This window comes from Rattus norvegicus, chromosome 5 (assembly GCF_036323735.1).
Source record: "Rattus norvegicus strain BN/NHsdMcwi chromosome 5, GRCr8, whole genome shotgun sequence".
In the NCBI taxonomy this organism is placed as follows: domain Eukaryota; kingdom Metazoa; phylum Chordata; class Mammalia; order Rodentia; family Muridae; genus Rattus; species Rattus norvegicus.
Genome location: NC_086023.1, coordinates 138,284,825 through 138,306,343, shown reverse-complemented (window position 1 = coordinate 138,306,343; position 21,519 = coordinate 138,284,825). Strand labels below are relative to the sequence as shown.

Sequence of the window (21,519 nt, the reverse complement as noted above, 5' to 3'; positions counted from 1 at the left end):
CCTCCTTGGGCTCTAGCATGCAGTGGTGCACATTAACTTATCAAGGTAAACCTACAGGTACAGAAATCATTTTAAAAATATTTATTTTGCATTATATAAGAAGCCAAACAGATTTGTCAATGCTAAGTCAGGCTTTTTTTTTTTTTTTTTCCTTTTTTTCGGAGCTGGGGACCAAACCCAGGGCCTTGTGTTTGCTAGGCAAGCGCTCTACCACTGAGCTAAATCCCCAACTCCAAGTAAGGCTTTCTTAAGGGTTCCAGCCTTCACAGTAATTCTAGTCAAGCTTTATTAAAACAATCTGATCTGGAGAGATGGCTCAGCGGTTAAGAGCACTGACTGCTCTTCCAGAGGTCCTGAGTTCAAATCCCAGCTACCACATAGTGGCTCACAACCTTCTATAATGGAATCTGATCCCCTCTTCTGGTGTGTCTGCAGACAGACAGCAACAGTGTACTCACATAAAATAAATAAGAATCTTTAAAAAAAAAAAAAAAGGACCAGACTGAGCATCACAAGACTTAGTCTATAAAAAAATAAAACAATCAGAAGTGGATCCCTCATGAACATAATCGTGAAGATCTCCTCGTTCTAGCAGCACAGATCCCCCTGTACAGATGAGTCACAGCCAAGGCTCTTCGTGCAGAGGAAAGTCAATCTTTTACAGCACTGTACCAGGGCGAAGCCTGTTGTTGTCTTGGAAGTTTTGCCAACTAGACCTAAAGTTCATCTCAACTGTGTGCTCCAAATGACATGGTAATTCATGTCACAGTGATTAGCGGGGTCCAAAAGTGTGAAAATTTACCATAGTTATTCCAGTTGTTACGACGAATTCTGGCCCTAAATTGAGAGCTGCTGACATGGACAGTATCCGCCTTTTTCTTTCTTTCTTTCTTTCTTTTTTTTTTTTTTGGTTCTTTTTTTTCGGAGCTGGGGACCGAACCCAGGGCCTTGCGCTTCCTAGGCAAGCGCTCTACCACTGAGCTAAATCCCCAACCCCCTTTCTTTCTTTTTTTAAAGGCAAAGTTTCATTCTATAGCCTAGGGGGCACGGACTGGAATTTACTGTATAACACTAACTGCCTCCAAACTCAATTCTATCTCACCCTCCTATTGTGAACTCTCACATCCAATTTTTGAAGTCACTTACAGAAAAACAAATTATAAGGAGACAGGTAGAGCTTGGAGGGAAGCAACTCGAGAAATAGAACCCTGTGTTTACTCGCAGTTTGGGTATTATATAGACACGGTACTTTGTTGTCATAGTTACTGCCACCTCCGGAGCCAATGAGGTAGTCTCTAGATCATTGAGGCCAATGACGTGCGCTGTAACAACAGTCATCACAGGAAGAACGGCCCAGGGCACCAAAAGCGTGCACAGTCTCCAAGGCTCCCGCCGGGTTGCGCCTGCGCGTCCCCTGCTGAGCGCGGTTGCCATGACAGCGGCTGGGCCGCTGGAGCTGAGCGACCCCTGCACCTTCTGCAGGCTCTCAGGGAAATCCCACCTCAACCGCAGGGCGGACCTGCTCTTCCCGTGGTGCACATTCCAGATCTCTTCGGATCCCCGGTGAGCTCCTTCATGTGGGCTGGTGGGCTTCGGCGTGCTCGTGACTGTCCTCGAAGGTCCCGACAGCCACAAAGGCCCGGGAGACACCGTTGTGTCCTGCGCGTGGGCCGAGGGAAAGGACTGTCGTGCTAGCTTCGTCCAGCGCAACCTTGCATCCGGATGAAGCTCTGCAGGCCGGTGGGGACACCAGCGTCTGAGGTCATCAAGTCAGTTGCCTTCTGCCTTTCAGCCTTCAACTCCATCCACTTCTCTCACCATCCGAGCACCGGCTCCTTTATCCTGTTTACCCCACAACCATCTCACCCTTCCCTATCCACGCTGTGCGTTGTTGAATGTCTTCACCATTCTGTCACCCATAGGCCATCTCCTTCCGCTTCTCTACAGCGAGGCTTTGCATGGCTGTACATTTCTCATCTTTCAGCCTTGCAGTCCCTCCCTGTAAGGAGTTTCCGTTTCTCTGCACTGTTGCAAATTCTCTGCCTTGGCTGAATTTGAGACCGGTGAAGTAAACGTTGCAAATACATAGGCTGTTGCAAACCTATTGTATTTTGAAAATAGAAAGAAATTTAAATGTTTTGGACTTCTTGACAGCTGTATACACACCATATGTGAAAGTTTAAATTCTGTTCCTTGTTACGTACTATGTTAAATACAAATTTGAGCAATATGTTCATACTTGTAAAAATGTCGTTCAAAAATGATCATACAGCCGAATTTACTTTTAGGCCAAAGTACATTCACATCCGGGGGATTGTGGGATTTGCCAGAGTGGGGATACTTGAAACGGTTCCCCTCCCCGCACCGCCCTGCCCCCCCTCCACCCCCGTGTCAAGAACAACTTAACGTATTTTTGGCAAAGGAGCAGGCCCATTGAACCTTAAAAAAAAAAAATACAGAAGTACTAAAGCCTAAAATGGAATAATTTAGATCCAATGACATTTTACTTTAGCCTGGAAAGTATCATTTAAGTCATACTTGGGTCTCATTATATGCGTACCGTGTTGGTCCTTACTACTGCTTTCTCAGTATTCGGGTTTAAGTGTAAACCTATGCTTGGGGAGCAGTAAGGTTACAATTTGAACAGGTATTTTGGGGGTTATAATATTTTGATCTCTCAGACCAAGAAAAGCAATTAAAGCAGTATTTCAAATGTCTCATGCTGAGGGTCAGTTCTGATTTCCAAATGGTAAAAATTCAGTTTTCTGTACTAGATTAGAAAGGACAAAATTCTGCTGCTTTTCTAATTCTTCATATCAAATAAAATAAAGCAGAATCTCTTGAAAACACACACAGAAGCTGGGCAGGGCATATGCCTTTAATCCCAGTATTCGGAAGGCAGAGGCAGGGATTCCTCTGTGAGTTCGAGGCCAGCCTGGTCTACAAATCAAGTCCAGGACAGCCAGGACTCTGTTACATAGAGAAACCCTGTCTCAGAAAACAAAACAAAAAGAAGAAAAAGAAGGGGGCTGGGGATTTAGCTCAGTGGTAGAGCGCTTACCTAGGAAGTGCAAGGCCCTGGGTTCGGTCCCCAGCTCCGAAAAAAAGAACCAAAAAAAAAAGAAAAAGAAAAAGAAGAAGGGGAGAAGGAGAAGGAGAAGGAAGGAAAGAAGGGAGGAAGGGAGGAAAGAAAGAAAGGAAGAAAGAAAGAAAGAAAGAAAGAAAGAAAGAAAGAAAGAAAGAACCAGAGAGGTAGTTAGGGTTTTTTTTTGTTTGTTTTTGTTTTTGTTTTTTTTTTTTTTTTGGTTCTTTTTTTCGGAGCTGGGGACCGAACCCAGGGCCTTGCACTTGCTAGGTAAGCGCTCTACCACTGAGCTAAATCCCCAGCCCCTAGGTTTTCTTTTACAACGTGCTTCCTCCTCTGATAAGTATTGGACAAAAATTATGGGGCTGGGGAAATGGCTCAGCGATTAAGAGCACAGACTGCTCTTCCAGAAGTCCTGAGTTCAATTCCCAGCAACCAATCTCACAACCATCTGTAATGGGATCCGATGCCCTCTTCTGGTGTGTCTGTAGACAGCTATAGTGGTATACTCATATAAATAAAACAAACACATCTTTAAAAAAATTATGACAGGTTTAAATTATAGTCTTTTTCTATTCCTCTTAAACAGTCCTAAAGCAGGGTGGGGGGTGAGGAGATTTTGATTTATGAGACTTTGCAAGGCATGGACTCACATGGAGTCATGGGTTGTGCTGCCAGCTCCTAGTCAGCAGCTCCAGGGCTCCCGTGATACAGCCTACGACATACAGAGCATCTCGCTTAACCTGAAGTGCAAACAAGCGGCAGAACTAAGAAACCGTCTTAACATAACCAACATCGACCGTGTATGCTCTGTGCCAGTCCTTGTTCACATGTGTGCATTTGACATGTTCATGGTGTGCGTTTTACATATAGATTCTGTTTGTTTTACATATAGATGCTGTACATTTTTCTTCTCTTCATTTATGTCGGGCCATTCTCATGTTGCTACATCACTTTTAACCTTTTTTAAAGTATATCTTATTTAGGAATTGAAGCCACCTGTGAATTGTATTCTTGTGTCTAAGGTTATGTGTGTTTGAATTATATTTCTATAGACGGAAGGCCGATTAGGGTGAAAAGTCACATGAGTGGTTGTTCTAGTTTTATGGCCTCGTATTTGTTTGTTCCTTAGTGTCCCTTCATGATTCAAAACCAGTCCTTTCCTCAGAGCCAGAAAATGATCCCCCTGTTGTAGGTGGAGGGCAGAACTATTGTTTGGCCTCTTTCCACCTACAACTCATTTTTACTTTGACCTTCAGCTTCCCAGCTTACCCTCTAGATGTGAGACATTTGGGAGGCCTAAAATACATGTGTTTGCACTTGCTAAGATGCTAAATGACCATTTCTTCAGTATCTGTTTCAGAGGGAAGACTATACTCATGCACTTTGTTAAATGGGGGCAGTTTTAGGTACACTTTAAATATCAGAGACTTTATAACTCAAAAATGTTTTTTATTGCTTTGCGATCCGTTGAATTCGATTTTTAGGATTTCCCAACCACCAAGTCTGAGTCCACTGGGGAGAAAATTTGTTCAGGGATGCTCTAACACCATCCCAGGCAGAAGGACCTGGGTGCACAGAGTCAAGGAATTAATCACCAGCTGCATAACGGGGGCATTGGTCATATGACTCGAGAGCCCGAGGCTAATGGTGATCAGAAGATGAACTGAGAGAGGAGGGCAGGAACCAGGCTGTGGGGAATTTCGGGCGCCAAGTAAAGGGGTTTAAACTCTGCCCGAAAGCAATGCAAACCTTAAGCAAGTGATCTGCGTCCGGAATGAGCCTTCTGGGGCTTCGCAGAGCACAGGCTGCGTAGGGCCAGCCGGGCCCAGCCGCTCCGGTGGTGGCCAACTGTGCTCTTCGCTCTTCAAAGTGCATCATGAGTGCCTACACTAAGCCAGCAAGCATAGGGGAGATGATCGGGAAAAAGCAAGCAGCTACAGATCTGGGGGACTGTGTGGTGGTCAGGTGACTGGGGAAGAGTCGGGGATGATACCCAGGCCAGGATGTGTCACTTTATTATTTGTTGGTGACTATAACTGTGACATCCAGAAGGTAGCTGGGGAAGTGGTGGATGAACCAAGCCAAGTTGTTCGGCTGACAATTGGGAGCGCGCTGATCTCGGCTCACCAAGTGTGAACGATCCACGTGGAGGAGGGCCCAAGTCATCGAGACACGATTAATGAACTAAAGGTCTCGAAAGTTTGAACCAAGAGAAACAAAGCATTGGTCTATTCTGAAATGGTGTGCAGGCTTAGGGCTTAAAGAGTTGTCGTCAGCCTTGCGGGATAGCAGCAGACAGATGATCCTGTCAAAAGGAGGGGCATACCCACAGAGAAATGCAGACAGAAGTGCATCAGAAGCCAGGCATGGTGGTGAACACCTGTCATCTCAAAAAAGGAGGTGGAGGGGCTGGAGAGATGGCTCAGTGGTTAAGAGCACTGACTGCTCTTCCAGAGGCCCTGAGTTCAATTCCCAGCAACCACATGGTGGCTCACAACCACCTGTAATGAAATCTGATGCCTTCTTCTGGCCTGCAGGCATACATGCAGGCAGAAAGCTGTATGATGTATACATAATAAATAAAAAATAAAAAATAAAAAATCCGGGCTGGAGAGATGGCTCAGCGGTTAAGAGCACCCGACTGCCCTTCCAGAGGTCCTGAGTTCAATTCCCAGCAACCACATGGTGGCTCACAACCATCTATAAAGAGATCCGATGCCCTCTTCTGATGTATCTGAAGATAGCCACAGTGTACTTATATATAATAAATGAATAAATCTTTAAAAAAAATAAAAAAAATAAAAAATCCTGCCATCTTTAAAAAAAAATAAGGAGGTGGAGACAGGCAGAGCTCTGAGAATTTGAGACCACCCTGGTCTGCACAAGGAGCTCCATGCTAGTGAGACCCTATTTTAAAAAAGCATTTTTTTTAAAAGAAAAATTAAGAGTGTATGACCAGACTGTTCCTGAGCTCTTAGAAGCAGAAGGATGAGGAACTTAGAGTCAGCTGAGCTTGAGTTCCTGATCCTCCTCCTCTTCCTCCTTCTCCTCCTCCTCTTCCTCCTTCTCCTCCTCCTCTTCCTCCTCTTCCCCCTCCTCTTCCTCCTCCTCCTCCCTTCTAAGTTCGGGGGTTACAGGTATGCGTGCTGTCCTTACATCATGTCCTTTCAGTAACATTCTCAAGGTAGTAAGGAATTAGCTGAGAGTGACAGCAAGCTCAAATCATAATGGTTTTAGTAGTGGGGAATATATCTCCATAATAGAATTTACATGTGTGACTTCTCAGGGGAAAACGATTGGTCCAAAAGAGAAGACGGCTGTTAGATGGCTCGGCAGGTGCGATCTGCAGAACCCACAAAACACTGGATGCAGTGGCATGCGTCTATAATCCCGGCAGCAGTGTGGTGAGATGGAGGGAGAGGTAGGCGTGGCCCAGGAGCTTGCAGGCTGACCAGCCTAGGGTGTGCAGAGCTGTGAAAATGAGAGAGACAGCCTCAGCAGGGTGGAAGGAGAGAACTGACAGAGTCCTCTGATCACCTCACATGTGTGTGAAATCCATGTACCTGCAACACACACATGCACGCATGCACACACATTTAAAAATTAAAAACTTTGTAGGCTGCGTTTTGGAACTGTAAAAGGTCCAGGTTTCTCCTTTCGGTTTATTTTTGTCGCGTGGTTTCCATTTGATGGCATCAGATTGGCTACTCGGGTTTCAGCCCATAGAAATAGGAAGAGGCAAGGAAGAGGAATGCCTGGAAGCAGTGCAGAACTCCATTTGTCTCCTACTGGTGAGATCTCGGTCACATGAACATTGCCTAGCGGTGCTGAAGGCAGCTTTTCGATTGTTACAGGTAATGTCTTATTTCTGAGGAAGAAGGAAAAGTCCAAGTTATAATTAAAGGACACCTGGAGTCTCAGCCACGCTCCTGAGTTTGTTCCAACTGCTGTAACAGCTACCCAGTGATGCAGTCATCTATTGAACCAAGGTGTATCCGAGGTGCCAAGCTGTTACCACCATAGAGGAGGGCAGAGAGTCAAAGTGGCTTCATGGGAATAACATTTAAATACTGGTTAAAAAAACAAGAACGAGAAAGAGGAGCCTGGAGGAATGCTGAATAAGATGGGCTAGACGAGAGTGCAGGCAGGCACGATGTCACAGAACAAAGAAGGCTTCTGTGGAAGAGTGGACAGGTGAGAACAGCAGGCACCTGTAAGAACGGGAAACCGTCCAGTTGGATGTGACATTTACAGATTCTCATTCATTGCCAGAACATTGACAAAAACAGAACAGTGTGTGTGAGGGGCATGTTGTCCAAGAGGACGACAGCTGGGAAGGACTAGACTAAACCACCAGAAGTGGGTATTTTCTTGTCTTATCACTGAGTTATACTCTTAGGCCTGTATCCTCATTTTTGATATCAGGGCTGTCTGAGCTTGGCCAAATACCAGTAGAGAGGAAGATTATGTGCATGTGGAAAAAAAAATGCAGGACTAGAAAATAGGACCTAGATGACAGGTAATGGGACTGACCTCGGTCAAGAGGATGATTGTCCTGGTTAGCCTAGAGTCATCTGAGAGGAGAGCCCCTATGGAGCAATTGCCTGGGTCTGTGAGTATGACTGCGTGAGTTACTGTTTTGATCATGAATTGATGCAGGGGGGCTCAGCCCATTTCGGGCATCACAGTCCCTAGGCAGGTGAACTGCATAAGGCATCTAGAAAAGGAGCCAGTAAGCAGTGTCCCTCTTCCCTGCTTAAATTCTGATGCTGACTTCTCTCAGTGTCGGACTGTGACCTGGAAATGAGGCCAGGTAAACCCTTTCCTCCTTGAAGTTGCTTTTGGTCTGAGTGTTTTTGTCACAACAGAAGAGAAACCAGGAGAGTGAACATCTTTCCCCCTGAGGAAGGCGAGATAAGGATATCTAAAGATGAAGGCTCACATGTGGGGGTGGGAAGGAAAGAAGATGGGCTCAGCTTTTTTAGTGTGGAGAACGAGATTGTTCGTCAGGAGCAAGAGCCAGGAGTTCCAGTACCGGCAACGCATAGACCGACCTAGAAGATGGAGACCATGAATCTGTGGCGGCTTTACTCTGTGTGCTTTTTTGGCGTTTCCCTTCCAGCACCCAGCGACATAGATAAAGATTAGTGAAACTTTCCCAGGACTGGTATTTTCAGGAAGGTGGGACAAGGGACAAGATGATTGAGAATTTTGGTGAGGTTTAATAAAAATATCGGTCAGGTTGGGCTAACATTTAAGCCCAACCTTAAATCGGAGCCTTTCTGTATTACATTGGGAAAATAAAATGACACCATTATAGTAGATGATTGTTATAGAATTATTTATCTAGACATTCTATTCCTTGGCAACAAGGCCTGAAGAGCAGAAAGCAGGGACAGATAACGATGCTCACACACCAACATCTGTGGTAGCACCTTCCACAATAGTGCAGAGACAGAGGCTATCCCTCAGCAGCTGAGTGGTAGATTGACTGTGTGCAGGACAGTGGACACAGTAGAGGCAGGGAACCGGCATTGGCTGAGGTGGGGATAGAAGCTGAGTGAAATGGGCCAATACAGGGAAGCTCGCCTGTGGTTACACTTAATAGTGGACACTTTGCGTCCTCAAAAACTAGAGGACAAAGAAAGGCACTTGCTGTGGGCTGGGGAAGGTAGTCAACTCCTGTGCTCCAGGTACAGATCTTCTGTTGGGGATAGTTTTCATGTTCTGAAAATGAAAATGGAGCATTCTGTACATGGATGGTGGTGATGGATGACACATGTTGTGAATACATTTAATACCCATCACTTCACATATGTGAAGATGGCTAAGATGGTAAGTTTACACTTACATATAGTTCACCACAATTTTACAAGACCAGGCAAGATAGAAGATGGTAATCAGAAATGGGACTTGGCAGTTTGGCCTTGAGGCAAGGTTGTCCCCGGGATTCAGGTTATGATAGGTGTATGAGGTGGCCATGTAAATGATGGCTAAATTGAGCAGAGATTGGAGATCCCTGGCTTTGCAAGTGTGTCTAGTGGGAGAGCAAAGGGGACTTGGCGTTTGGATACTGGCCTGGAGTTCACACTTTCCTCCTCCTCTTCCTCCTCCTCTTCTCCCTCTTCCTCCTCCTCCTCTTCCTTCTCCTCTTCCACCTTTTCCTTCTCTTCCTCCTCCTCTTCCTCCTTCTCCTCAGCAGACTCACTCCCCACTTCCCGGAGATATTTTCAGCATCCTTCACCTCTTACTGCCCTCCAGCCTGTGTTCTTTCACTTCATTACGACAGCGTGGCAACCATGCTGAACTCACTTCTGGTCACTCGCAGGCTCAGCACTCAGTGGTTTGTAGCTAATGCTTTAAGACTGATGGATTTACTTCCGGTCTTGGCTGCCTGGTTTTCACACAGTTGTAATGGTACCTTAGCACTCTGCTTTATTGTAACTTTTTTATTTGTGGTGTGTGTGTGTGTGTGTGTGTGTGTGTGTGTGTGTGTGTGTGCGCGCGCATGCACATTCACACTGTGGAGTGTGTGGAGGTTTGGGAATAGTTTTAGGAGTAGCTTCTCTCCTTCCACCATGGAGTCTAGGATTGAATACAGGTCATCATTGTACAGCAAATGCTTTTTACCCACAGAGCCATCTCACCAGACCCTGCAGTCTGGATTTTGTCTCATCATTATAACATAAGCACTAGTCCATGTCCAGCATAGGATACTGGTATATGCCCAATATCTTGGGTTCTCTGATACCCCAGAACTAAAAGTACACGTAACTGTATGATGCTTACAGATCTGATGGGAAGGAGAATGTGACAACAGATGAAAAGCCTGGGGAGCAGAAGACGCTCAATTCTAGGCTGTGAGGAGGAGGATCCTGGCTAAGGATCCAGACCCCAGCCTTTCTCCATCAGTATGAGAATCAGATGACAATTACAATTCTGAATGTAGCACTCAAAGTTAATGTGTAAAACATGGAAAATAAAGGGCAAAAATAATAAAACTATGATTTTTAAAAAGTAAAGCAATATATTATATAGACTGGTACAGTACCACCTATGAGAATGTATATCAGTGTGAAGGTGGCTCAGACTTAAGTTGTAATCAATTCCTCACAGTTGTGACTCCTCGTCCTAGTTAGAGATTCTAGCACACATACTGGTTCACAAATCAGCAGATCTTTAGAAAATTATTTTCTATTGTGTGTTTTCCCGTGTGTGTGTGTGTGTGTGTGTGTGTGTGTGTGTGTGTGTTCGCGCGCGCGCGCGCGCGCACTGTTTGCTAGTACCCATGGAGGCCACAAGAGGGTGCTGGATGCCTCAAGAGGGTGCTGGATGCCTTGGAACTAGAATTAGTTCCAGATAGTTGGGTGTCTTAGCCACTGTTCTATTGCTGTAAAGAGACACCATGACAACAGAAACTCTTATGGAAGAAAGCCTTTACTTGCAGGCTTACTAACAGTCTCAGGACTTACTCTCAGTCTTAGTCCATTAGCATCCCGGAAGAGGGCATTGACAGCACACAGGAAGACATGTTGCTGGAGAAGTTGCAGAGAGTTCTACATCTGCATCTGAAAACAGCAGCAAAAGAGAAGCCACCAGGCCTGACTTGGGCTTTTGAAACCTCAAAGTCCATCCCCAGTGACACACTTCCTCCAACAAAGCCACAACTACTCCAACAAGGCCACACTTCCTCAGCCTTCTCACATAGCTTATGCCACTTCCTAATGACAAAACATTCAAACCTGTGAGCTTATGGGGGCCACTCTTATTCGAACCACCTTATCGTGAGCTGCCAAGTCAGTGGTGGGAACTGAACCTTGAGCCGCCAGTGCTCCTAGTCTCTAAGCCATTTCTCCAGCCTCCAAAGCAGCAGATATTTAGCCACTATCATGGTTCAAGCTGATACATAGTATGATTGCTTTTTTAAAAAATTTGTTTGAGGAGTGTCTTCTATTGCTGTGAAGAGACACCATGGCCATAGCAACTCTTATAAAGAAAAACGTTTGATGGAAGCTGGCTTACGGTTTCAGAGGTTAATCCATTATTATGGTGAGAAGCAAGGCAGCCTGCAGGCAGACATGGTGCTGGAGAAGGAGCTGAGAGCTCTACATCTGGATCCTCAGGCAGCAGAAGGAGGCTGTGTCGCTGGATGTAGCTTGAGCACAGGAGACCTTAAAGCCTGGCCCGTGTGATAGGCTTCCTCCAACAAGGCCTAATAGTGCCTCTCCCTATGGCCAAGCATTCAAACACATGAGTCTGTGGGGGCCATTCCTAGTCAAACCACCACAAGGATTATTACTTTCAATAAGTAAGAAGAATTAATTTTTTTAAGATTTATTTATTTTATGAATACACTGTTGCTGTCTTCAGACACACCAGAAGAGAGCATCAGATCTCATTACAGATGGTTGTGAGCCACCATGTGGTTGCCGGGATTTGAACTCAGGACCTCTGAAGAGCAATCAGTGCTCTTAACTGCTGAGCCATCTCTCCAGCCCCAGAAAAATTAATTGTAATAGAAGGCTTAGGTCAGACGGTCTTAGGTGATAGAGTTGGGGTTCAATAGTCAAGCAAGGCCCTAGGTTCAATACTCAGTGCTATTCTCCCCCAAAGAGAAAACTTTTAAAGCAAACTGCAGGATCCTGAGGTAAGCTACAAGGGACATCCTGTGAATAAAATAATTCCTCAGTAGGAGACTGTAGCTTCCAGCAGATTCCTTTTGTTTATAAATGTTTTGTAGGAAGAACCAAGACTTCTTTGAGCTACATCGTGAGACCCTGTCTCCAAAAACAACAGCAAAATGAAGGATGGGATCTAGTGTCCGTGGGGACAGTGATGGTGGTGTTGCCTTTGGAATAAGGACAGCTCATTAGTTTTCTCCAGGGGAAAGAATGCAGGAGTTGGTGGGTTTGGTAAGGCAGTATGGAGGTTCTCTGGGGAGCAAGAAGCCGGGTGACAGAGAAAGGGGAGGTGATGGAGGCTTGGGAGGAGAGGGTGTGAGACAGTAGTCGAGTTCTATAGAGAATGGAGGCATGGGTGACAGCTGGGCAGCAGTGAGGCTTCACCGGGGATGAGCAGACATGGACACCAAGCAGCGCTGCCCAGTGCTCTCCAGCCCTGGTTGGCTTTGGAGGGAGGCCCAGGAGATGGAGAGTCCTGAGGAAATGAACCAGGACTTTGCTCAGCAGCTAACGAGGAAGCAAAGAAGGGCAGGAGGTGTGTGTCCCCAGGGCACGGATTAGAAGGACAGCCTGGCTCTAAGCTGTGAAAGGTAAATGAGAACCACCGTGTGGGCTCACGCCGCTAGACCAGAACGTGGGAGCCTGAGGCAGGAGACTGGGAGTTTAGGGCCAACCTGGGCTACATAGTGAGACCCTGAGTCTGTGAATGAGAACTGGCAGAGAGAAGGGGCTTTGGAAGGTGTCTAAAGCTCATGGGTTACAATGTCTGTGGTTGAAACCGAGCTAGAGTACCCTGGAAGGGATCAGAGAGCAGAGCGCAGGGAACAGAGGGCCAGAGGCCGTTCTTACTGGGATGATGACAGAGCCAGGGGATTACTGCAGAAGGCTGAAGAGGATGGAGGACCAGGTCTTTGGAGTTTGCTGAGAACTGAGAAGCTGGAGTCCCGGGTCATCACTGAGAAGCGCTTATGTCAGGACTTGGGGGATGGGGCAAGTCCCTTGGCTTCCTGTGCCGCAGTCTTCATGTCTTTTTTTTTTTTTTTTTAAAGATTTTATTTATTGTATATGGGTACACTGTAGCTGTCTTCAGGCACCAGGAGAGGGCATCAGATCTCATTACAGATGGCTGTGAACCACCATATGGTTGCTGGGATTTGAACTCAGGACCTCTGGAAGAGCAGTCGGTGCTCCCAACCGCTGAGCCATCTCTCCAGCCCATCAGTCTTCATGTCTTAATGTCACTGCTCTGCTTCACTTGAGTCGGGGATGGATAGAACCACATCTGAAGTTCATCTGCACACAGTAGGTGCTCAGAAAACAGCACAACTGTGCGCTAACTCAGACTGGAGTGTCTGTAAACCTTAAAAGGCACCCTTGCTCTTTAGAGGTTGTGGTAGCAAGGAGGTAGCCTGCACTGGGTGCCACTTCCCACTGTTACTGCTGTGTCTGTGTGACAGTGGACAGGGAGGCCTGCAAACCCTTCCCCTGTCCATTCATCCTGGCTCCCTTCTTTCCCTCCTTCCTTCCTCTCCCTCCTTTCCCTCTCTTCTGCCTTCCTATCTGCCTCATGATTCTCCTGCCTCTACTTATCAATTGCTGGAATTGGGCAAGTGCTGCCGTGTCTACCACTCTTATGTTATTGTTTCTGAAAGTTTTCAAACACCCCGGAGGGATGGGGAAAAGAGGGCAGTAGTTTTTTGTTTTTTGGGTTTTGTTTTGTTTTTGGTTTTGTTTTTTTGTTTGTTTGTTTGTTTTTTTTTTTTTTTTTGGAATTAACTCATTTTACTTGAGAAAGGAGGACATCCGAACTCTGCCATTCTTGTGGAAGAGGTGGCGACAACATCCAGATCCCGTAGAACCTGAGCATGCAAACAGCACCACAAATTCATGGACACTAGGAAGACCTCAATGTTATTTTCTATTAATTACTAAACTCTAAATAAGAACTTTCTTGGTGTTTTATAAAACAATGGTTATTTGCCTACAATACTTTTTATACTTTTCTGTTATTTCTTCCCAACAGAAGCCCAAATAAGGGAAGCCAGCCAAATGTGTCAAGAAGGCTTGTCCAGGCTAGCTCTGAGCAGCCCCAGGAAACAGACTGCATGCTCACTGGGTGAAAGGAGGACACTAACAGAGGCCTTGGAACCTGTGGACTGCACTCTGGAGTATGGAAGACATCCAAGCAGTAGCCTGCAGAAAGAATTTCCCCAGGTATTCTAGAACCTGAGGTACTCACTAGGTAACTGAGTGACAAGCAGGCCCCCTGAGACTTCATTGTGTAGCCAGTCGCCATTCACTAAAATATCAGGAAGCCCACTTATATATTTCAGAATAAGGCTTCGTATTTGGTTGGCCTTACTCTGCCAGCATTTAAACATGCCAAGGACCAGTCTCCGCTTGGAGAGGGGTTCTGAGAGAAGGTGTGTTTGAGAGCGATGAAACAAGACTCATGTCAAGTTATGGGTTACAAGCTGGCACCACTGTTCTGCTCCAGACAGCTTTCTAGACCGCTCTCTCTATGTTCTGCTCAGCTCAAGACAGCTCTCTCTTGTTATTCCAGAAATTCTCTGGATAGCTTGCAGACCAAAAGCCTGGTCTTTTATTTACATATCAATTCTTTTTTTTTAAATTTCTATCCTTTTTTTTTTAACCTTTATTCATTTATTATATATAAGTACACTGTAGCTGTCTTCAGATACACCAGAAGAGGGCATCAGATCTCTTTACAGATGGTTGTGAGCCACCATGTAGTTGCTGGGAATTGAACTCAGGACCTCTGGAAGAGCAGTCGGGTCTCTTAACCGCTGAGCCATCTCTCTAGCCCCATATCAATTCTTTTATTTTACCTGTCAATTTACTCATCACCCCAGATTCCCTTTTAATTACCCCGTGAATCAGCATCTCAGCCCAGCCCCCTGATTCTTAGGAAAAAACAGCAAGCACAAGCAGAAATGATAAGCTAGCTGGGTGGGACCCCACCCTGAAATTACCATTTTGACCATGCCTGGACCTAAATTAGCTCTGTCCCAGGCTAACCCTGAACTGAGGAATCCACCTGCCTTTGTAAAGCATACACAAAAAAATCTTAACTGGGTGGGATCTTGCCTTATGATTGCCACTGCCTAAATCTCTTAATCTTTTTTCTTATATCATTCTGACAAATTGAATCATAGTGCAGCTGCCTCTGTTCCTTAAGATCTGTGATGCTGGGGATTTAGCTCAGTAGTAGAGCGCTTGCCTAGCAAGCGCAAGGCCCTGGGTTCGGTCCCCAGCTCCGAAAAATAGAAAAAAAAAAAAAAGATCTGTGATGCTCCTTCTACAATTCATATTGCATTTTTATAGTTTGCATAGTTGAGGAATTATATATTTTTGAACTCATGTTTTCAGCGTTCTTTCCTACAGCCTTAAGGGCTGTCCTGAAAGCCTCAGCAGTCTATAATTTGTTGAAACATAGACATACCCTCACATCCTGGGCTCATGTTGTTTCTGATTATCGTGGAGTCATTAACCTTGGCAGAGGGGACATTCCTCCAAGAATGAACATGAAAATGTGTACACTGTTATACAAACAAAGCCTTACATCCACATCAACCATTAACATTTAGGAGGGCCCATGCCTTGATGGCTCTGTTCCAGGGGCAGGAAACCATGTCATACCGTTCCTTACATGACCATTCCCGAACTCGGCATGAACAAGCTGACTTTCATGAGCCCCAATTGTATCACCTGTGAATCAGATGTGAACTCAGCTGCTGCATGGAGTGGCTGTGGGGATGAAATAAGATAATGTACATGCATTAGTTACTTTGCTCATTGCTGTGATCACATACCCAACAGAAGCCACTTAAAGGAGGAGAGGCTGTTTATTTGGCTCCTGACTTCATCCATCCCTGCAGGAAGGCATAGTTACAGCAGTGCCATCTGCAGTAGAGGAGAGAAGAGGGGAGCATCTGCTACATCTAGGTGGTCCAGGAAGCAAAGAACTAGATCTGAACAGCTGTGTCTTCCCAGACTGTCCACCATTGGCCATATCCCAAAGGTTCTAAAGCCATTCATGACAGCAGCTGGGGAGCAGGCGTTCAGATACATGAGCTTAGTGGAGGGTGGGGAGCATTTCACACTTAAACCATATGGTATGCAAGTCTGTGTTGGTGAGAAGCAGAATAAACTGAAATTCTTGTGTCCCGACTATTGCACAACTATTTTAAAAATTAGGCACCATGTGTGTGTGTGTGTGTGTGTGTGTGTGTGTGTGTGTGTGTGTGTGTGTGTATTGCACACATGTGGACATATTTGTGTGAATGTGGAGGCCAGAGATCAGTGTTTGTGTCTTCCTTACTCCCCACCTTTTGAGGCAGGTCTCTCACTGAACCTGGAGCTCACTGACTTGGTCAGGCAACTGGTCAGTGTGCTGTACGGGTCTGCCTGTGTCCCACTGCCAGGCCTGATTTTAATGCGGTGCTGAGGATCTGATTGTGCTTGCACAGAAGGCAGGATCCTGCTTCTGTTTCTTGATTTTGTTAAGGTGAAATTTGAGAAAACCTGTCAGCCTTTGCGAAGAGAACGTCAGAACTACTAGGAACCTGGGTAGCAGCCTAAAAAATATACCTTAGTCAAGTAAAAATTAGGTCCCTTTACCTAATACATTTAACTAATTATAAGTAAGTTTTTATCTAATTTCTGTCTGAATATATTCAGATAGGTTTGTTCTATCTGGAGAGATGGTTCAGTAGTTAAGAATACTAACTATTCTTCTAAATAACCTGTATTCTGTTCCCAGCTCCCCCATGGTGGCTCACAACTACCTGTAACTCCAGTTCCAGGAATTTCACCACCCTCTTCTGACCTTTGAGGGCTGCATGCATGTGATGAATATACATATATGTAGCAAAACACCTCTACACATAAAACAAAACTTTAAAAAAGTGTGGATTCGTACTGTAAAATGGATCAAATTATGCATTAAAATAGTACAAACATAATAATTTGGGAAAGGGGAAAAAGCACATAATAGGTCAAATTTCAACATTGTGTGTTACAGCTTCTTAAAAACAAAACAAAACAAAACAAAACAAAACAAAACAAAACAAAAACCTTGAAGCCTGGGGATGTAGCTCAGTGGACAAGTGCTTACCCTGAACACACAAAAGGACAAAAGGTCCTGGGTTTCATCCCCCCATATTGAAAAGAGTCCTGCTGGGCCAGACACTGTGGCCTTCAGGAAGAAGGGGCTGTGGGCTCTCTGTAAGTTCCAGACCTGACAGGGCTACAAAGTGAGACCTGTCCCGGAACAAAGCAAAACAAAAGGAGTACACATACTTCGGGGGGTTTAGGGGGCCATGTAGCGAGCTAGCTCTGTGGTTAAGATCATGTACTATTCTTGCAGAGGTTCAGGGTTCAGTTCCCAGCACCCACACTGGGTGGCTCACAACCCCCTTTAACTCCAACTCCAGTGGACTCCTCTGGCCTCTTCTAAGCACCTGCATGGCTGTGCACACTACCCACACACTTATACATGATTACAATTTTAAAAGCAACACTTCTTACAAAGAGTACACATACTTCAGGGTTAAAGAACCAAGCAAAGCATCCTGCAAACTATTTGGTGCACAATGCCCATTGGGGGTGACAGGATACACCAGAGGCACTGTCCTTCTTTTGTCAGATGACACTCAAGTGTGTTTGCATTGTGATCACACAAACCTAATCTTAGTGTGTTGGGTGGCACCACGTGAAATTGTTTTTGTTTTTTTTACAAGCAAATAACCCTCAAGAACCCACAATTCTGTTTGATTCAACTTAATCAAAGACATGTACATGTGTGGAAATGCTGTTTGCTCCCCTTCTCTGTTCTGGGACCTGGACAGGGCCACATGTCCTCCGTCTACTTGTTGGTGGGTGTATCACTAACTGTGGTTTCATGTCAGCATCAGGGTGACGACCAGAATAAAGATGCAGTGCCTCAGGACCGCCTCCTGAGGGAAGTGGCATGCAGAGCACAGAAACTGGAGGCCTTGCTGGAGGAGATCCACAGGGGAGCCCAGGAGCCACGAGAGGAGGAGAGAGAGCAGAGAAAGTTAGGTGAGCCATGGCTTCCGACGACCGACCGTTCTGGCTGTGGTTTTCCTGCGTGATCTGAGAGGATATGCCAGGGGGAAATGACTCAAGGACGAACATGTAAAAGTCTTGCTGCTACTGTGTCCCCATGTCTGCAGGAAACACAGGTTTGCCTGGCCAGCCCCACATGTACATCCCAGGACTGTGTGCCACTCCCCACTAGGAGTCTGGCACCCAGACCACACATTTGTTCCTCCTTCACCAATCTTCCTCACCAAAGCTAAGCACATCCATCTTCCTCACCAAAGCTAAGCACCACTGCTGTTTCTGAGTTTTGACCACATGCAATATCATTCATTTAAAAGTTTATTTTATTGATTTTTGTTTTATGTGTATGGGTGGTTTGCTTGCACATGTGTCTGTGTATGACATCTGTGCTTGGCGCTACTGGAGGCCAGAAGAGAATAGCTGATCTCTTGAAACCAGAGTTACATACAACAGCAATGAGCTGCTATGTGGGTGCTAGAAATTGAACTTGGATCTTCTGGAAGAGCAGCCAGAGCTCTTAACCCACTGAGCCTGAGCCATCTTAATAACCCTTCATCGTTAAAATGAAATTAAAAAAATTTTTTTAACTGTCTGAACATGGTGGTGCAGACCTTAAGTCCCAGAACAGAGGCAGGTGACCTTTCTATGAATCTGGAGTCAGAGGCAGGTAAATCTTTGAGTTTGAGGTCAGCCTGGTCTACATAGTGAGTTCTAGGACATCCAGGGCTATGTAGAGACCCTGTCTCACAAAAGTTAAAAAAATAAATAAATAAATAAATAAACACTTTAAAATCACATTAAAATTTATTTTGCGTATGCTTTGGATTGTGGGCGACATGCTAAGGCACACACATGGAAGCCAAAGGACAGCTTGAAGGAGCTGGAATCTTTCCTTCCACACTGTGGGTCACCGCTGTTGGACTCAAGCTGTCCTGCTTGGAGGCTGGTCTGTCCTCTGGGCCGTCTTGCCTGCAGTCTCCATTCTTTTTTTTTTCTTTTTTGAATATTTATTTATTATATATAAGTACACTGTCGCTGTCTTCAGACACACCAGCAGAGGGCAACAGATCTCATTACAGATGGTTGTAAGCCACCATGTGGTTGCTGGGATTTGAACTCAGGACCTCTGGAAGAGCAGTCAGTGCTCTTAACCGCTGAGCCATGTCTCCAGCCCTGTAGTCTCCATTCTTGAAGTTTGTTCCCCTGCTTACCCGCACACCATTTTGTGTAGCAGTCTACTGCCTTGGTCGTATCCCACCGCTGCCACAGTGAGTCGTGCCACTGCTGATATACATTTGTGCTGTTTCCACTTGGGGCCAGCATCAAGTCTGCTGCTATTCAAACTCTCGCACTTACCGTGTGAGTATTTACATATTTTTAATCCTGGTAAGCGTAAAATCTCTGCATCCAGAACCCAAGGCACAGTGTCCGTTGGTCTTCCAAAATGCAGCCATGTGCCATTAACCATGGGGACACATTCTGGGAAATGGGTCATTGAGCAATTTTCTTGCATAAGCGTTACAGAGTGTGCATACAAAAAAACAGACAGTTGAGCTGCCATGTGGGAACTGAGATGGCTACCATGACTGGGTGATGCCCCGAAGGCTCACCGCCGTGGTGGAAGTTGACGGGGGAAGTGATTTTGTGGCCCGTGGGTAGAGTGAGGATCTCCTCAGCGATGTAGGAGGTTCTGGTTGCTCCACACTCATTGGCAATGCTTGCTACAGAGTCTTACTCACGTTGCCTGTCACGGTGAGCATATATGGCGGTGCTAACTGGCCTCAGTGTGAGAATTTGAGCTCTGTGTCTGCTATGGCGGTACCCCACGTGTGCAGTTTGGTGCTATCCCTGCCCAAGTCTCTCACACACATTTCTATTTCGTTGCCTCTTTGGTTCGTTGATCTTTAAGAAGCCTTTATTCTGAACACATGCCATTTTGTTGCCTAGAAATAATTAGGTTTGCTTTTGGTCTTGCCAAATGGGAACACTGTTTATCAACTTGGCTTGGGCCTTTAGGGCTCTGCCTGATTCTGCCCCTTGAGTTTTGGAATTTTTATCTTTTTTTTCCCCCCGGAGCTGAGGACCAAACCCAGGGCCTTGGGCTTGCTAGGCAAGCTCTCTACCACTGAACTAAATCCCCAACCCTGAGTTCTGGGATTAAAGGTTTCAGGGCCATTGCTGCTTTTCTTTCTTTCTTTTCTTTTTTTTTTTTTTATTAACTTGAGTATTTCTTATTTACATTTCGAATGTTATTCCCTTTCCGGTTTCCGGGCAAACATCCCCCTAATCCCCCCTCCCCTTCTCTATGGGTGTTCCCCTCCCTACCCTCCCCCCATTGCCGCCCTCCCCCCAACAATCACGTTTACTGGGGGTTCAGTCTTAGTAGGACCAAGGGCTTCCCCTTCCACTGGTGATCTTACTAGGATATTCATTGCTACCTATGAGGTCAGAGTCCAGGGTCAGTCCATGTATAGTCTTTAGGTAGTGGCTTAGAACCTGGAAACTCTAGTTGCTTGGCATTGTTGTTCATTGTTGGCATTGTTGAAGAGCCCCTTCAAGCTCTTCCAGTTCTTTCTCTGATTCCTTCAACGGGGGTCCTGTTCTCAGTTCAGTGGTTTGCTGCTGGCATTCGCCTCTGTATTTGCTGTATTCTGGCTGTGTCTCTCAGGAGAGATCTACATCCGGTTCCTGTCAGCCTGCACTTCTTTGCTTCATCCATCTTGTCTAATTGGGTGGCTGTATATGTATGGGCCACATGTGGGGCAGGCTCTGAATGGGTGTTCCTTCTGTCTCTGTTTTAATCTTTGCCTCTCTATTCCCTGCCAAGGAAATTCTTGTTCTCCCTTTTAAAGAAGGAGATTGCTGCTTTTCTTTTTTTTTTTTTTTCTTTTTTTCTTTTTTTTTTTTTTTTTTTTTTTTTTTTTTTTTTTTTTGAGCTGGGGATCGAACCCAGGGCCTTGTGCTTCCTAGGCAAGCACTCTACCACTGAGCTAAATCCCCAACCCCTAAGATTTATCAATTTTGTATGTATGCGAGTACACTGTGGCTGTCTTCAGACACACCAGAAGAAGGCATCGGATCCCATTACAGATGGTTGTGAGCCATCGTGTGGTTGCTGGGAATTGAACTCAGGACCTCTGGAAGAGCAGTCAGTGCTCTTAACCACTGAGCCATCTTTCCAGCCCGATTGCTGCTTTTCTAACTGTAGGCTTCCTAATGTAAACATTCTGGATTTTAATCTCTTATGAGACAGGTGATTTGTAAACACTTCTTCCCCCAAATTGTGAGCAGTTTTCTCTAGCAAAGGTGGCTAGCCTGTCAAAAACTACCATCTCACCAACCTCCCCCGCCTATTGGTTTCACAAGGATGCCAGGCATTCCTGAGCATTGACTGTCCACCCTGTGCTACTATCAATTTATCCTATCCCATCAGCTAGTGAGATCATGAAGTGAAACATACCCACTGCCCTGCCTCAGGATGGACACTCAGAGGGCCTCCTGCCCAAGGGTGCTGGCTCACCCCTTTGGAGCACTGTGTAGATTGTACAAAAGTGGAAGTTTGCCTTCGGAGTTACTCTTGCACTGCTCACAGGCCTGTCTCTGTGTGACACCAGGAAAGCTCACAGGTCTTTGCTTTCTTGA

At 45.6% G+C, this 21,519-nt stretch overlaps 1 protein-coding gene across 12 annotated transcripts in view; it reads left to right on the top strand.

The window, feature by feature from the left end:
• The first annotated feature begins 878 nt into the window (after positions 1–878).
• Positions 879–21,519, top strand: part of Ccdc30 (coiled-coil domain containing 30) — a 93,399-nt gene continuing 72,758 nt past the window's right edge. For 3 of the 12 annotated variants that reach the window (XM_039111213.2, XM_063288612.1, XM_008764108.4), the window contains exons 1-3: positions 879–1,769; positions 13,793–13,983; positions 17,700–17,853. In XM_039111213.2, the coding sequence (XP_038967141.1) occupies positions 13,819–13,983; positions 17,700–17,853 (319 nt within the window). In that variant the 5' untranslated portion in view covers positions 879–1,769; positions 13,793–13,818. Of the gene's footprint in view, positions 1,770–6,826; positions 7,283–12,818; positions 13,072–13,792; positions 13,984–17,699; positions 17,854–21,519 lie in introns of those variants that run through there. The other 9 variants (XM_063288613.1, XM_039111207.2, XM_063288606.1 and 6 more) reach the window with 8 other exon arrangements.